This window comes from Eretmochelys imbricata, chromosome 2 (assembly GCF_965152235.1).
Source record: "Eretmochelys imbricata isolate rEreImb1 chromosome 2, rEreImb1.hap1, whole genome shotgun sequence".
Lineage (NCBI taxonomy): Eukaryota > Metazoa > Chordata > Testudines > Cheloniidae > Eretmochelys > Eretmochelys imbricata.
This window is the reverse complement of record NC_135573.1, coordinates 227,656,046-227,672,346: the sequence shown is the minus strand read 5'-3', so window position 1 is coordinate 227,672,346 and position 16,301 is coordinate 227,656,046. Positions and strand designations below refer to the sequence as shown.

The 16,301-nt window shown below is 45.3% G+C and overlaps 1 protein-coding gene across 2 annotated transcripts in view; it reads left to right on the top strand.

Moving 5' to 3' along the window:
• Positions 1-660: 660 nt before the first annotated feature.
• NMT2 (N-myristoyltransferase 2) overlaps positions 661-16,301 on the top strand; it is a 51,544-nt gene continuing 35,903 nt past the window's right edge. For both annotated transcript variants that reach the window (XM_077808149.1, XM_077808148.1), the window contains exon 1: positions 661-804. In XM_077808149.1, the coding sequence (XP_077664275.1) occupies positions 695-804 (110 nt within the window). In that variant the 5' untranslated portion in view covers positions 661-694. The remainder of the gene's footprint in view (positions 805-16,301) is intronic.

Sequence of the window (16,301 nt, the reverse complement as noted above, 5' to 3'; positions counted from 1 at the left end):
GAGGCTGTGGGCTCCAGGCAGGCAGTTAGGGTCAGAGCGCTGGGCCCAAGCTGCACAAGTTACAAGATGCTGACTGAACCCTTTACTGGCCTGAGTGAACCCCAAAATGTCACACATGCAATGAGCTCCATAGGGGCAGAACACTGCTCCCCTGCCTGAGTTTGCTGCAGGACTGAGGCCCAGCTACCACTGACCCTCAGGCTGGTACATTTCAAACAGTCAGAGCAGCCAGGTGCAGTATGCAGCCCCTTGGATGCAAGGGGGGCAGGTAGAGCCAGGCCAAGTGGCCAACCTCAAGATCCCGATTCCCAGCTCTCCCAGCAGTTTGGAGGTGTTCGGTGCGGCCAGCTCAGGTCAGTCTGAATTCCAGCTCCAGCCTGAGGTTTGGCTGCCATCCGCCCCCAACTGGCAGGGGCCTGCGTCCAGCTCAGGCCCCCCTCTGAGGGCTGCTGTGGGGCTGAATCAGCTATTTAGGAAGTGGCACCAGCGGTGTGGGCTCCATGAGTCAGCAGGGCTCGTGCGGCCGTTACCTGCCGGCCAGGGAAGCGGGGGTGGCAGCCGGGCTGGGGGCTCCCGCTCCCCGAGCAGGGGGAGGACAGCAGCTAGAGGGAGCTCCTCCGGGCCGCCTCTGCCTGTGCGCCCCGGTTCCTTTCATAGGCTTCCAGTCCCTCCTCCCCGCCCTCCTTCCCCCGTGATGGCGGAGGACAGCGAGTCTGCGGCCAGCCAGCAGAGCCTGGAGCTGGATGACCAGGACACCTGCGGCATCGACGGCGACAATGAGGAGGAGGCCGAGCACGCCAAGGGGTAGGCGGCAGCGCTCGCGGCTGAGCCGGCGCGTCCGGCCCCGGCTGTAGCACGGCCCCGGGCGCGGGGGCGAGGAAAAGCGCTGGGCTCCCTCCGGCCCGGCCCCTTGCTGCAGCGGGGCCCGGGGCCGCTCCGGCGGGGCGGGGAAGGCAGCGCGGGGCCAGGCTGAGCGGTGGCCCAGGTGCGGAGAGGGGCCCTGCGGCTGGCTGGGCTGGAGCAGCGCGGGATCGCCGTAGCTGTTGTGCAGGGCGCTGGGAGGCGGGAGGCAGCCGTTCGCCCCGCGCCTCCTGGGAGCCTGAAGCGGGGCCTTCCTGCAGGGGGCGGCGGCGTGGGGCGGGGAGCTGTCAGCGGGCAGGTTCCGCGCTGCGGGGCCTCCAGGGAGGTGACAGGAATCGGAGCCTAGCCCCCCTCTGCTGCCCTGCTCGGCGATGCTTGCTACCGCGCCAGCGTGTGAGCCTGGCTGTGGGAGCGCCCCCACCCCCAGCTTCCTCTGGGGCCGGGCCGGTCTTCTGTGGGCATCGCGTCCGGCCGGCTGAGCCCCTTGGCGGGAGGTTGGCTCTGTTCCTGTCCCAGCCCTCAGTGGAGGCACGAAGGGCTTGTGCTTGGAGATCAATCACCCTGTTTGCAGCTGGCGGCAGCGTCTCCTGAGTTAGGTGAGCTGCAGTTTTTGTGTGTATGTAAGCCCCGACTCACCCAGCGCGGTGAGATGCCCTTGTTTCCAGCAAGAGGAGGCCTTGAGTAGAGGGTGTAGCCAGCAGCGTGTCTGTGAAGAAGCATTGTCCCTAGGATAACTCTCGGGGGAAGGAGGTCACATACTGGCAAATCCGTACTTACACGCGACCCCCCATTAAAAATCAACCTGATACCACAGACATTTCCCCATATATACAAGAGCCCTGTGAGAGAAACAGAGCGGTAAATGGTGGCATTTTATTGCCTTCCTGTTTAGGAAGGAATGGGATAGCATCTATTGTGTTTTTATTTACCATGATTTTTCTACTTAGGACCTCTCCAAAGCTCTTCTAATTCACTGTATTTCTGTGAAGTTAAAAGATGCCCCTCTATTTTCCCTTAAGTCTTTTTGTTTATAGCTTTCAAACGAATGGCAAATATACAGATCTCCTGAATGATCAGGATAGACTCTATGGAGAAAATAGGAAGATATTTTAAGGACTCTTGAATTATCCACCTCAGTCTTGTCATTCATTAAATGAAACTATTCCTCCTCTCAACACTACCTACTGTCCAAAAAGAAACGTGTATAAATCTACTTGTAATTGGAGTAGGGCATGAGTGTCTCAAGTCATTAATACAACAAGTATATTTTAGTAGTAGTCCCTTCTCCTTATTATTCTTAATCACTTTCTAAAAACTCATCTTACTGTAGATTAAACTTTGTCTCCTGTTTCTGGATGAGAAACAGGACAGTCTGTCTACTTATATACAGACTTGATCTTGCAAAGGGATCCAAATGTGTGACCCCCTTACGCATGCTCAGAGTCCCATTGATTTCAGTGGGTCTCAGTGTGGACATAAAGGACCACTTGTGGATCTCGCTGCTGGATTGAGGCACTGGGGGGAAACAATGTTTTAAGAGTTAATTACATTCAAATTTATGTTCTTATCTTTAGGGTTAGAAATATGTTAGCAAAGGGAAGATGCTGTGGCAACTAGGAGTGGCCATGGTGACCTAAAATAGAAATAGGTTAGCTTATAAACAACTATATAAATATCTTCTTAGTCATTAATTTCTTATTCATTAGGGAGACTTATTCACTTCCATAGGTGATTATGTTTGAGAATGTATGCTGTTTATTGTCTGCTGTCCCCCAGGACTTGCTTGGCAACAAACTGCTCTGTACCTTAAGTGTGATGTAAAAAGTCTTTAATTTAAGATTTACAAAGACCGACTCCAGTTTTTCTTGTACTGCAACTTCCTCAGCATATTCATGCCTTGCATACTAAAATAGCTGTGTCGAAAATAATTATAGTAATATAAATTTGGAATATTTAAAAAAGGAAGAAATTGTGCTGTGCTAACTTGGAGCTTTAATTTTGTTTGTTTGAAAGAAAATTCCAGCATTTCTTAATTTCTAAATACATTAAATTAGTACCACTGAAAATACAGTATGATTTTACATTATTGTCACCAATGGGTCACACTGACATTCCAAGCCAGTTCAATAGCCTGCTAATGGTTGTCTAGAATTTATGCTTGGTAACTTAACTGTTTGAAGTCGAATTTCTCTTCTTTTCTTCTGTTTTTATTACTTTTCCTTGATTGATCGATTTCTGCCTTATAATAGAAGTCCAGCCTTCTAAGCCATTGAACTAGGCTTCTTCATAGGCATAGTGAGTGCAAGAAGCAGTGTTTAAGAAGGAGCAAGGGTACAATTACGCATCCCTACATGGTGATACATAACTTGCAGCAATACTTGCAAAGCAAGGTAACTGCAGTCTTTAAATGAGAAGTAATATGGTCATGGGCTGTACACAATTCTTTTTGCAATCTGTTAAGTATTATGATGAGTTCTCCACAGAAGCCAGTTTTTATGGGTGAGCAATAAATGAAAAATAGGATACTTTCAGATACTATAAAGTTTAACAAAATGAGTGGCTAGATCACTCCAGTAAATCCAGATCACTCCAGACAAACAAGTGATGGGTGTTGTTAGTTTCATAGGACTTGTAATATACAAAGTCAGGTATGAAATTCTGAGTTACTGCTGTGTTTTATCATCTTTTTTTGGCACAGTATCTGCTATTAATTGGAAGTTTTGTGTAACGTTGGCACTTTTTGTCAGTTGAGGTACTCAATCAAAAATTCCAACAGTTATTATATTGAAAAGCCATGTCAGAAACTAGTAACTGAAAATCCATGCTGTTGCATAGATGTAATTTGTAAAGTCATGTATGTAAAACAATCTGAAAATGGCTCAGAACTTAAAAATTGGAGAGTAACAAACAGTGATTTCCAGTGATAATTAAACCTGGTGATATTCTAAACGGAGCTGTCAACCATGCTTGTAGCTGTTTCCTTTGCCTCACTGATTCAACAGACATTCTGTGCTTCAGAGCAATGTTCTGGGTTGTTGTGTTGATTTGTGTACGGATTGTGTTGTGCTGGGAGATTTATGTGAGTGGTGAATGACACGTAAGGCACTACATGCATTTGGGGTTTTTGTATGTGCTGGTTGTACTGTTGTGTGGGTGGTTTTGAAGAATTGTGGCAGTTGGGCCATCTGGGCAATGTCACTCATACAACCAATGACACTCTTGCATGCAAATTAGCTGTAGAGTAAGGGTGATAGTTGGTTGAGTTACCTCTGATATCACAAAGGTCTAGGATTCCCGGCATGGCATAGATACATGTCTTACTGTCACTTGGATGTAATTTGTAAAGTCAAAATGGCAGAGAACTTAAAAATTGGACAGTAACATATCATGAATCCCACTAATTGAACCTGGTGATATTCTGAACAAAAAGAGCTAATAGCCATGCTTGTAGCTCTTTCCATTGCATCACACTGACTCTACAGAATGTATAGGATTCAGAATGACAATCCTGGAATATTATTAAGTAGATTACAGCAAAACATAACAGCATTTTAGCATTCTGCTCCAGAACTGAAAAATTCAACATCCCCGTACAAATTCCCTCCTCTGCTCCCATTGTGATGTTTTTGCTTTTGATGTTACTTTAAAATTTTCTTTGAGATTTCAGATTAGTTCCTATTGCACAGATATGCCATGGAGTATTTACAGGCTAACTTGGTGCTTTAAAATATGGTCATGGCAAGTGTCTTGCTGAGGTTGGAATAGTCTGCATTAGTGGTACTGAATATTTAATTTTATTCTGTCTCAGGCTTTACTTTTCTTATAGGGAGAGTTATTGTTTATCGTGTGTCAGTCTTTGGTGTGAATACTATGGAAATTAAATCACTTCTTCAAACTGTAGCTTGACATTTAAAATTGGGTCATACACTGTTGACCATAAATAGTGCTGTGACATAGTGATGGTGGATTGTGTGTGTGCATGCGTGTGTGTTTAATATGCTGTGGACAGCAGACCACAGGATAAGTATTCAATAGAAAATAATACAGAACTCTCTAGGATGCAAGTGTCTGTGCCCTACACATCTGGTCCCATTTTCAGGATGCAAGATCATGTATGTTTTGTGATTCTCATGTGCTAGTCTCCTTTTTCTCCCTCATCTCTGAAATTTGTTCCTGTTAAGTTTGCTGTCTGCTACACTCTGTTCCACTTCATAGGAAAAGACTGTTTCCAAAACAGCTCCATTAGTAAATGTACTTTAAAATAGGATTAAATAAATTAACTCAGTGTTTTTAAATACAGTTTACTTGACACCGCATTTCCCTTTCTCTGTAGGGTCTTTCAGTCAATTCTCAATGGCTCTTTGCATAGGAATTCTGTGATAGAAAGGGCACAGAATTTTCAATAGACAGCTTCAGAAAGATTGTAAACATCAATATGAAATGCTTGTATGAGTTTTTTTTAAAAACACTGTAATAGAACACTAAGATATAGCATTGTTGAATGGCAGCTTTATAAACATGTTTTTGTCTAAGAATTTTTTCAAATTTGTTTTTAAAGAAATGTGTAACTGTGTTAGTCCAGAACTTGGCATACAAAGTCTGAGTCCTGAAGTGCATTCTTAAAAAGAGATTTGTAGAGTAAAGGGACAGAAGAAACACATTAGTTTAACATTCTGAATGTTGGCATGCTGTAAGTATGGCACTTTTGGTTTATTACTAAACTATAATTCTTGAAGAAAGCAGTGTGTTTCCAAAAATTAGCCCAAAAATGTTCACCTAGCTACTGTTGTGTTAACAGTGAACTTCAAAGGACGTTATCAAGGCTTTCTGGTTCAAAATATTTTCTCTCTTGATATAGTTATGATCTAATAGGAGAGGGGAAACGTCCAGAATCTTAATATTGATTTTTTAAAAATATAGAAACTCTGAGCCAAATATAGCCCTGGTGTAAATATTATAACTCCTGAGTTCCATGAAATCAAACCCATTTACATCAGATCTGAATTTGGTCTTATATCGCAGAAACCATTTAAAAAAATCTTTGTGGTCCCCTGAAAAAATGCTTTTGTACACTGTTATTGACAGATGCAGAGCCAAAAACCGCTGTTCGGAAGAGCTGTGCAGGTAAAGAGCTTGGCAGCCAAAATGACCTTAAACACCTGAAAGATGGGCTTGTTTCTGAAGTTCAGAATTTTTTTACTTAAATTTATGGGTAGTGGCAACTTTTAATAGAGATGTTGGTGTTTGAAAAAGCTGGTTTTGTTAAAGGGATACTGGGTATTCAGCAATACAGTTTAAAATAACACTCAATGATGTGCTTTGGGAAAGATGTTAAGATCCATTCAAACACAAAAGGAAAAACAGCAACTGCCGCACTGGGGATAATATATCATACTTTGCACTTCTTTAGCCTCTTCCATCTGAGAATCTGAAAGCTTTGCACAGATTTTAATGAATTAATCTTCTCAACAGCCATATAGGGAAAGTAAATCTGTTTCTGAGAGGATGGAACAGAAGCTCAGAGAGGCTAAGACTCACCCTTATAAAAATGTGAATGCACTTTTTCACACTCATGTAAAACAGCAGATGTGCGTCCACAAGTAGAAAGGAATGTGTGGGTGGAATTACAGATTTACATGCATAACTGTTGCAGACATTTGTAAAAATGTAGGCCTAAATAACTTGCCCAAGGTCACACACATAGTCTGTTTCTGTGGCAAAGTTAGTCTATCTTGAGGCAGAGCCAGATCTCTTGACTCTGCTTTTACTTTAAGTAAGGCCTGGTCTACACAGTTTTTGTAGCAGTATAAATATTTTGGTTAGGGATACCATTTTTTTTTAACTGATATGCCAGTACAACCCACTATGTGGATGTAGTTAATGGTGTCTTATACCAGAATTGCTATTTCCCCTTCCCCTTTATATCTGTATAGCTGTGTCCACATAGTTGTACTTCTTTAACTATGCAGGTACAGTATGGAGGGGCAACCAGGTCAGATTTCACTGCTGTTGTGACTATGTACCTGGAGCAGTGCTCTGGCAGCAGGACCCCTGTTTAAAAGTGGTCAGGGCCATGGCTGCCTGTCTCTGTAGCCTATGGAACCTTAAGCAAGTGCAAAAACCTTGGGAGGGGGGGATTTACACCCTGCAACTCCTCCTAATTGGTGTCTCAGTTGAATGGGTGCAGAATCAAGACCTACGAGACTACAAAAACTGGATAGTTAAACATGGTGTGTAAATGACCAATTGTTCAGGTACAAATATGTAGTGTATGTAGCATGCCCTTTGAACGTCTACCTTATAGGATATTCTTCCTTCTTATGCCCACATGCAGCTACTACAATCTGAAAGTGATTTATGTGCTGGACTAGTGAAGGAAAGTCTAATATTCTCCCCACCGCCAACCCCAGCTGTAAAACTCCTATAGTCCTTTCAGTTCAGTAACTGAAGAGAGTTAGAAATATTGAAGGTTGGGGCTTGTCTTTTATTGCTTTTGCCCTCAGCTCTGCACAGTCACTGTTTCTAATTTGACTCCATAGTCAATAAAAGTCGCTGACCACTGCTGAATCTTTCTGCCGCAAACATGCCTAAAGAAAAGTGAAGTGAAGGACAAACAGATCTGTCTTTTAAAATGTTTCATATTCTGTGAAATGTAATAGTAATGAAAGGCCGATTTAAGCAGCTGACTCTACAGAGCATCTCTGCTTCTGAACATTCCTGTTGAGCGGACACCCTGTCAAAGAGAGAAAAATATTTCTTTTGGACCAAGCCTTGTAAACATTTTAAAATTGAAGGGTGTGAACCGAAACTGGGATTTGAGTAGAGGCATACTTTAGAAATGGTAGGGAGAGGGATTATTCAAACAAAATGTTTATTTAGCACTTTTAATGTTGCTGATCTGCTTTATTTTCCCCTCAGCTGAAATCATAAACAAAATCAGAAGTAGTTTTAAAAAGATGGGTCTGAACACCACCAAAAAGTATTGTTCTCAGCTGTCTAACTTTTCATATGGAGTCACACATGTTTAAGAAGAAAAAAAGCAACCCTCTCCTGGCCAAAAAACCAAATTGAGTATCCTGGTATAAACATGATTTCACAGGGAGAACATTAGTTAGACTTGACAAAGCACCATTCTTTCCCATCATTACCAAAGTGACATTTTTGAAGTGTAGTAATTTCATTATTTAACTAAACCAAATAAAACATTGACCTTTTAACGATCTTAATGAGCAAAATTCCGCCGTGGTGTAAGTCAGAGTAGCTCCCATTGAAAAGAATGTGAGATGCACCCACTTATCCCAGAGTGAATTGGGATAAGTGGGCCCAGTGGAAGTGCATGTTAGAAGAACAGTGTTTGTAGTCCCACGTACCAGAGCTATATTCAGGGGTAATGCCACTTTTGCAGTTCAGCTTAGGGATCAACTAGCATCATTCTTCTGTCATCAGTAAGATGCTGAGGGGAAAATCAAAGTTTAGTGGAAAAGATCAAACCAACAGAAACATTAGATTTAGTTGAGTATGTTTATTAATATAAACAATATAGAAAATGACTTAATTTTGTTTAAAACTGTAAGGCACTCAAATGTTTTGCTTTTGCTTTTGTGAAGTCCTTGAAAACTTAGGTCTGCTTGCACACATTTCAACTGACTCATAGCTATAACCTCTATGTGGACCCTTAGGACTGTTCTTTTATTATAGCGTACACGTACCAACAACTTAGCACCCAGGCATACTAAGTAATTTTAAGTGTGATTCTTTTAAACAAGTATATCTTTTAACTGTCTAGGCTGGTGCAGGTTATAAACATGATTCCAGAACTAAAAATTCTCTCTGTGCCTCACTTATGCAGCTCAAATTCCTGTTTCTTCTTTGAGTAGATGCAGCCGTGTATTACACGTAGGTGTGTGTATGGCTCGGGCACTGGAGATGGTGAATTTTGCCAAGGAGTACCCATAGAGGGGCAGCATTTGCACCTTGTGGCCACAGCCCCTCCCCTGGTTGTATGAGGCGGTGGCACTGTCCTGACCCTCCTCAGTTCCTTCTTTCCACCTGTAGCAGGAGTCAGAACTCTGTGTGGTCTTAACTTCATAACTTCTCACTATTTTAGTGTCTTCTAGTTGTATATAGTTAGTAGTACCATTAGTGTTAGAAAAAAGAAAAGGAGTACTTGTGGCACCTTAGAGACTAACCAATTTATTTGAGCATGAGCTTTCGTGAGCTACATGCATCTGATGAAGTGAGCTGTAGCTCACGAAAGCTCATGCTCAAATAAATTGGTTAGTCTTTAAGGTGCCACAAGTACTCCTTTTCTTTTTGCGAATACAGACTAACACGGCTGTTACTCTGAAACCTGTCATTAGTGTTAGGTTAGTGTTAGTTGCACTTAGTTAAGTGCAAGCCCTCACTGGGATTTATACATTGTATGTCCTGTGCGGGAGCGACCCCTAGCAACGATCCCCACACACGGTGCTTGCTGTGCTTGGCGAGGGCCCACGTCAAGGAGTGGTGTGTGATCTGTAGATTGTTCATGAAACTGACTCAGGTAGCTAGGGACTTTCACCTAAAGCAGCACCTGCTCAAATAGGCTATGTAGCCGGCTTCGGCACAAGGCCCTTGTTGGATCAGAGGTCACCCTCAGGTTCTGGGGGTGGTGCCGCTTTGCACTCTGGAGCAGGTGCCTCTCCAAAGAGATGGAGAAGCTGTTCCCTGTTGAGTGTGCCGAGGAAAAGGTTGCATAAGACCAATTGAGACCACTCCAGGTCTTGTGGGGTCTCTTCCAACTTCCCCAGGAAGAGCGTGGACCGGCACGAGGCTAGTGCCAGTTCTCAGGATGTGCCTAGTATCCGGTAGGGAGGTAGAGACCCTGCACCATCTACTCTGGTTCTGGCTCTGGGGGTCCATTGGGTCTGGTACTGACAAGGGTGATGCTGACACCAACTCTTTCCACATTAGCAGTGTACCAGGCAGCTACAGACTTCCTCTCCCTTGGCCCAGGACTTTGCCAAGTCTGCATTGTTTATAACCCAGTGGCTGGGCAGGCTTCTAAACTCTTGGGTCTGCTGGCACTGCACCCCAATGTTCCCTTCCACAGCCTGTGGAAGAAGGACCGGTACCAGACTCGGTATAAGGAACCTCCTTGGCACCAGAAAACTCCTTGGCATCGGTGCATGTTACCATGGCGGCTCTCACCTCTCTCCACTTGGGCACCATCATCTGCTTCGGTACTGCCACTGACTTTGGGGTTGACACCACTTCTGGCACTGGTGTATTTGGTGCCAGCAGTAGTGCTTCTGTCATCAGTCCTGGTCCCTGCCTCGTTCTGGGTGATGGACGAGTCAGACCAGTTACTTGCTCCCTCAAGACCGGATCCACCTTTGTGCCTGGAAACCTGAGGTGCCTCGGCGTTGGGATCAGGTTCTTTCTCCTCCCATTCTTCATCACCTGACCCACTTCGGAGACCATTTATGGAGTACTATGGGCACTGGGATTGGCACTCATCTCACAGTTGGGAAGGGGTGACTACTGGCCACCAATGCCCTATCCTTACCCGTGGTCTCTATGGAATCCATGGGACACTCCTGGATTGTGGAGGTCGTGCTTCTCGGCTTGCTCTAAGACAAGGTCGCCAGCCAGATCGGTGGTGGGAACTGTGGACCCACCGCAGATTCAGGCACCAGTGAGCCTTCCCTGTATGGAGCTGCCCCTTCCAGCTCCACCAGTCCTGGAATGAGAGCCCATTAACCACCTTCTCTTCTTCCCCAGGTGATTCAGTCTGGCTCTTCTTCTTCTCCAGTACCAGAAGATTTCAAGGCCTATCAAGACCTTTTGCGGCAGACCCTTTGCAGCATTTGTCTGCTTCCCTGGGCATTCAGGCAGAATTTCTGCAGGAGGAAACCCATAAATTAGTGGATATCCTGCAGCCGTCTGCTCCTGGGAGAGTAGCTCTCCCTGTCAACGATGTGCTCCTAGAGCTGCAAAGATCCTCTGGAGTACGCCATCTTTGGTTGAGAGCTTTTACTCCCATCCAGACCCAAATTCCCTAGTTGCAACTGCAGTGAACAATAGGGCCTGGCAGGGCAGGTTTAAGACCACTCCTAAGCACAAAGGATTCCAAAAGGATGGATTTAATGGTCAGGAAGATTTACACCTCCTCCTTCTCTGCAAATGCAGATTGGGAACCAGCAAGCATTCTTGTATGATTTTTTAAATTGGACAGCTATGTCTTAGTTTGTGGACCAGCTGCCCTGAAACCTCCAGAGAGGAACTTCGGGCATTTATCAATGAAGGCTGCTTAGTGGTCAAGATGTCACTGCAGTCTATGCTGGATATCACAGACATTTCGGCCAGAGTGATGGCTTCTGCAGTGACCATGAGAAGGGTGTCCTGGCTGCAGAATTCAGGCATTGCTTTCAGTGTGCAGCAGGCCATAGAGGATTTACCCTTTGATGGCTGGGTGTTGTTTTCAGACAAGACGGATGAGACCCTGGATTTCTTCAAGAATTCTAGGTCCACCCTATGTTCCTTGGGGGTGTATACACTGGCAGTGCAGAGGCGCCACTTCGTTGGCCAGCAGCAGCAGCAACAATACCATCCATAACGCATCTTTGGGTAGCCTTTTCTTCCCTTGAGACAGTGGGATTACCCCAGACAAGGACATAGATCTTAGAGGAGGAGGCAGTCAGGTCTGGCTGGTCACCCTGCCCACAAGCAGCGTTTTTGACTCCTTGGTCCAGAGTGGTGGTCTGATCATCACTTCCTTGACCCATCTCTGTTCAGGGACAGGCTCACTGGCTTTTATGATGCTTGTGGCTTGATTACAACTGACACCTGGGTCCTAAACACTGTCAGATTGGGCTATGCTGCCCAGTTCCTTTCTACTCTTCCCCCCGCAACCTCCCTCCCTGTCCCTCTTCAGGGATCCCCTCACAGGATCCCCTCCTTGAGCAGGTCTACTCATTACTGGCCATAGGAGCAGTGTCCTTTGCCAGGCCCTTACCAACCAGGACTGTTTTTACCTTCAGAACACCGGGGTCAGGCTTCGATTCCTGGTATTTCCTGGTTCCCAAATCCAAGAGAAGGATAAGACCTATTTTCCACCTCCGCATCATCAACAAATATATCATATCCATGATGTTACATATGGTCACCCTATCAGCTAACCTCCTCATGTTGTCTGGACGACTGGGGTGCTGCTCTGGACTTTCAGGACGCTTACTTCTATGCAGTGATTCACCTCAGCCACAGAAGATTTCTCCAGTTTGTTGTGGCAGACTGTCATTTTCAGGAGGCAGACCTTCCCTTCTGTCTTGTACCTCCTGGGTTTTTACCAAATGCATGGTCATGGTGACTGCGTACCTCAGGAAGAATGGAATCCATGTCTTCCCAGATCTGGATGACTGGCTACTCAAGGGTAGGCCTAGGGAAGAAGTCCTTTCTTGTTTATGCATTACACTGTGTTTATTCAACCATCTGGGTCTCATCCTAAATTCCAGAAAGTACCATTCAATAAATGGAGCTCATTGGGGCCCTAATAGACTCTACGAGTTAGAGAGCGTTTCTGCCAGCCGACCATTTCCAGACATCTTGCTGTCTTTGTCTCGGTCTGCTGTCTTTGTCTCAACCTTTCATGACAGTTTGCATATACCTGAGGCTCTTAGGCCACATATCTACATGTATGCAGGTGGTTCAGTTCACGAGTTTACACTTTTGCCCTCTTCATATGTGGCTCAGGACTGTTCACTATCCAACTCTTCACCCCCTAGACAAGTTGGTCTGCCTTCCTCCATTGATCCTGGACTCCTTGCAGTGGTGCCTGGTTCAGGGCAATGTATATCAAGGTGTTCCCTTTTCCCAGCCCTTACCAACCAGGGCTTGTCACCAATGCCTCCCTGATAGGTTGAGGAGCACATATGGGGTCACTGAAAGTTCAGGGCCTGTGGTCAGAGCAGGAAGCTCCACTGTATATCAGTGTCCTGGAGTTTTGAGCCATCTATAATGCCTGTTTCACTTTCATAGACCACATCAAGGGGTTGGTAGTTCACATATTTACCAACAATACCACCATAATCTATTATGTGAACAGGCAAGGGCGAGCATGCTCAGGGATCTCTGCCAAGAAGCGATCAGGTTGTGGCAGTTCTTCATTGACGAGAGTATTTTCCACTGAATGCATCCGATGAAGTGAGCTGTAGCTCACGAAAGCTTATGCTCAAATAAATTTGTTAGTCTCTAAGGTGCCACAATACTCCTTTTCTTTTTGCGGATACAGACTAACACGGCTGCTACTCTGAAACCTGTCATTGACTAAAGTATCACTCCAATAGCCATTCACTTGCCAGGATCCAGAATCATCTCGTGGGCCACCTAGCAGGAATTTTTCACTGAGCCACAAATGGTCTCTGAAGCCCAGCATTCTGCAAGTCATCTTTGCAGCATGGTGCATCCCAATGATCAATCTGTTCGCTATAAGGGACAACAGGGAATGCCATCTCTTTTGCTCTCAAGAGGGCTTCAGTCCAGGTTCCCTGACTGATGCCTTCCATCTCAGCTGGCAGTCGGTTTTCCTGTACGCTTTTCCTCTGATCCTGATCATTCCCCAGATCATCCTCAAGCTGAAAACTCATCCTCGTTGCCCCAGCATGGCTGAAGGAGGGTTGGCTTTCTGACCTTTTTGTGCTGTCAGTTCAACCTTGTTAAGGAAAAGTTAGCACATGTGACTCCATTTTGGTTTGGGGCCCACCATTGTTTAAATGCCAGCACATCATACACCAGGAGGAGTAATCCTTAGATATTGAATCCCTGTGAAAATCCTCCTCCTTGTCTCCAGCCTGCCTTGACTCCCAGTATCTGGTTTTTGTCAGTCTCTAACTCCCTGTCTCTTGGCCTTGATGTGAGGCCTCCCATCCTGATATTAAAAGTTACTGATGCATGGCTTTAGGACCATGCTGTGTAATTAACATACTGGTATAGCACGAGGAATGCACCAAGCAGGGATAGGTGGTAGATAAGACAAGGGTTTGTTTATTGGCTAAGGTTTCCGATGCACGAGGGCAACATGCTTTGCTAAAAGGTATATAACCTTTGTATAATCTGCATTCAGGGTCCCCTCCTGGCTAGCAGGGGGGCACCACGCTCGAGCGTAATAAACTTAGTGTCTTTTGGAAACTCTGCAGTTGTGGACTTTGTTTCTGTGCCTCAGCCTAGATTCGAACTGTGCGTGACCTATCAGGACACGCACACCAGTGCTGCGAATTATACCTGATAGGTCACGCACACAAGTGCTACGAATTACACCTGGTAGGACACGCACACAAGTGCTACGAATTACACCTGGTAGGACACGCACACAAGTGCTACGAATTACACCTGGTAGGACACGCACACAAGTGCTACGAATTACACCTGGTAGGACACGCACACAAGTGCTGCGAATTATACCTGATAGGACACGCACACCAGTGCTGCGAATTATACCTATCAGGTATAATTCGCAGCACTTGTGTGCGTGTCCTACCAGGTGTAATTCGTAGCACTTGTGTGCGTGTCCTACCAGGTGTAATTCGTAGCACTTGTGTGCGTGTCCTACCAGGTGTAATTCGTAACAACCTCCCATATCACTTTCTCTCCATCCCAACCAGCTCACACAGAATCACAGATGTACTTTGCACCTCGCACTCAGCTCCCTGCATCTCACAGTGTGGTTGCTCCATGGTTGAATGATGCAGAGTGATGTTCGGCAGCTGTTTGATGGGTCCTACTCACTAGTAGAAAACCCTTTACCGGGATGGCCTATGCAGCAAAGTGGAAGCATTTTTTAGTGTGGTCATTGGCCCACGGAGGTCAACTCACACTAGCTAGTATCTGAGACATCTTGGAGTATTTGCTGCATCTTCAATCATCGGGCCTTATGCTTAGCTGGTTGAGGGTGCATCTAGTGGCAGTCTCATGTGTCGACCCATTCATGGAAGACTGGTGTTTTCCAATGCCATGATGGTGAGATCCTTGAAAGGAACCCTTTGTCTTCAGCCTCCAGTGTGGGAACCAGAGGTTGGGACCTTAACACGGTCTTAGTGGCTCACATGGGACCTCCATCCTGCCCTTTTCCTCTGTTTTTAAAAAAAAAAAACTGCATTCCTTGTGGTGATAATATCTTCAAGATGAGTGCGAGAGCTGCAGGCTCTGATGGCAGAGCCTCCTTACACACAATTCTCCAAAGTGATGTTGCAGCCCCACCTGAAATGTATGTCTAAAGTGGTCTCTCGTTTCATTTAAACAAGGCAGTATATTTATCTGTATATTTTCCTAAGCCTCATTCCTCTCTAGAGGAGAAGTGTCTTTACATGTTGGACATCAGACGATGGCCTTTTATCTGGACAGGACTAAGCTTTTTTAGGCTTTGCCTTGTCTGTTTGTCTTGTATGCAGAGTGTATGAAGGGACAGGCAGTCTCTTCACAGATGATCTCTAAGTACGTCACTTCCTGCATCAAGACTGCATATGAAACAGCTTCGACTACACCTCCTCTACAGGTCTGAGCTCATTCTACGAGGGTGCAAGCTACATCAATAGCATTCTTAAGTGATGTATCAATATTGAATATTTGCAGGGCAGCCATTGGTCATAGATACATACGTTCACAAACCATTATGCAGTTACTGTGGCATACAAAGCGGATGCAAACTTTGGGAAGGCCGTCCTGTAGCCCTTATTTAAATAGACTTTGAGCCCCACCTCCTGTGAGTATTGCTTACGAATCACCTAAGTGGAATACACGGCTGCATCTACTCGAAGAAGAAGAAATGGTTACTTACTGTAATTGGTTCTTCAAGATGTGATGCAGACATATTCCAAGACCTGACCTTTGTCGCTTCTGCATTGGTGTCTAGTCTCTGGTTGTTCGGTGCGAAGGAATTGAGGGGGGCGTCAGCCTCAGGAGAAGGGGTTATGGCCACGAAGTGTAAGCTCTGTCCCTCTCCAAGTACTGCTATGCAAAATTCTCCAGCTAGGTATATGTGTGTCCAGCGCATCATAAGAGGAATACACATCTGTATCACATCTCATAGAACCACAGTTAAAGTAAATAACTGTTTCATTTGCAGAGCTCAAGGAAACATTCCACTTTCTCTCATCTCCCCCTTTTCTCTCAGCTCTCTATGCCCATGTCTGTCATAGTTATTGAGACCTAATCCATAGAGGGTGCTGAGCACCACCCCTGTACTTCTTCCTTCTCTTCTTCTGTTGCAACTTCCATTGAACTCCTGTGGAGTTGTAGGGTTCAGTGCTTCTCAGCATTGATCTTTCATATAAGGATGGATTTAGAGAACAATGATATTACCATAGAGATGAGTGTTTACAGTGACTGGTTGGTACTTGCTTAAACACAGGCTTTCAGCATTCAATTTGGGCATGTGGAGCTTTCTCAGGCTTTGGGGACCCAAGAAT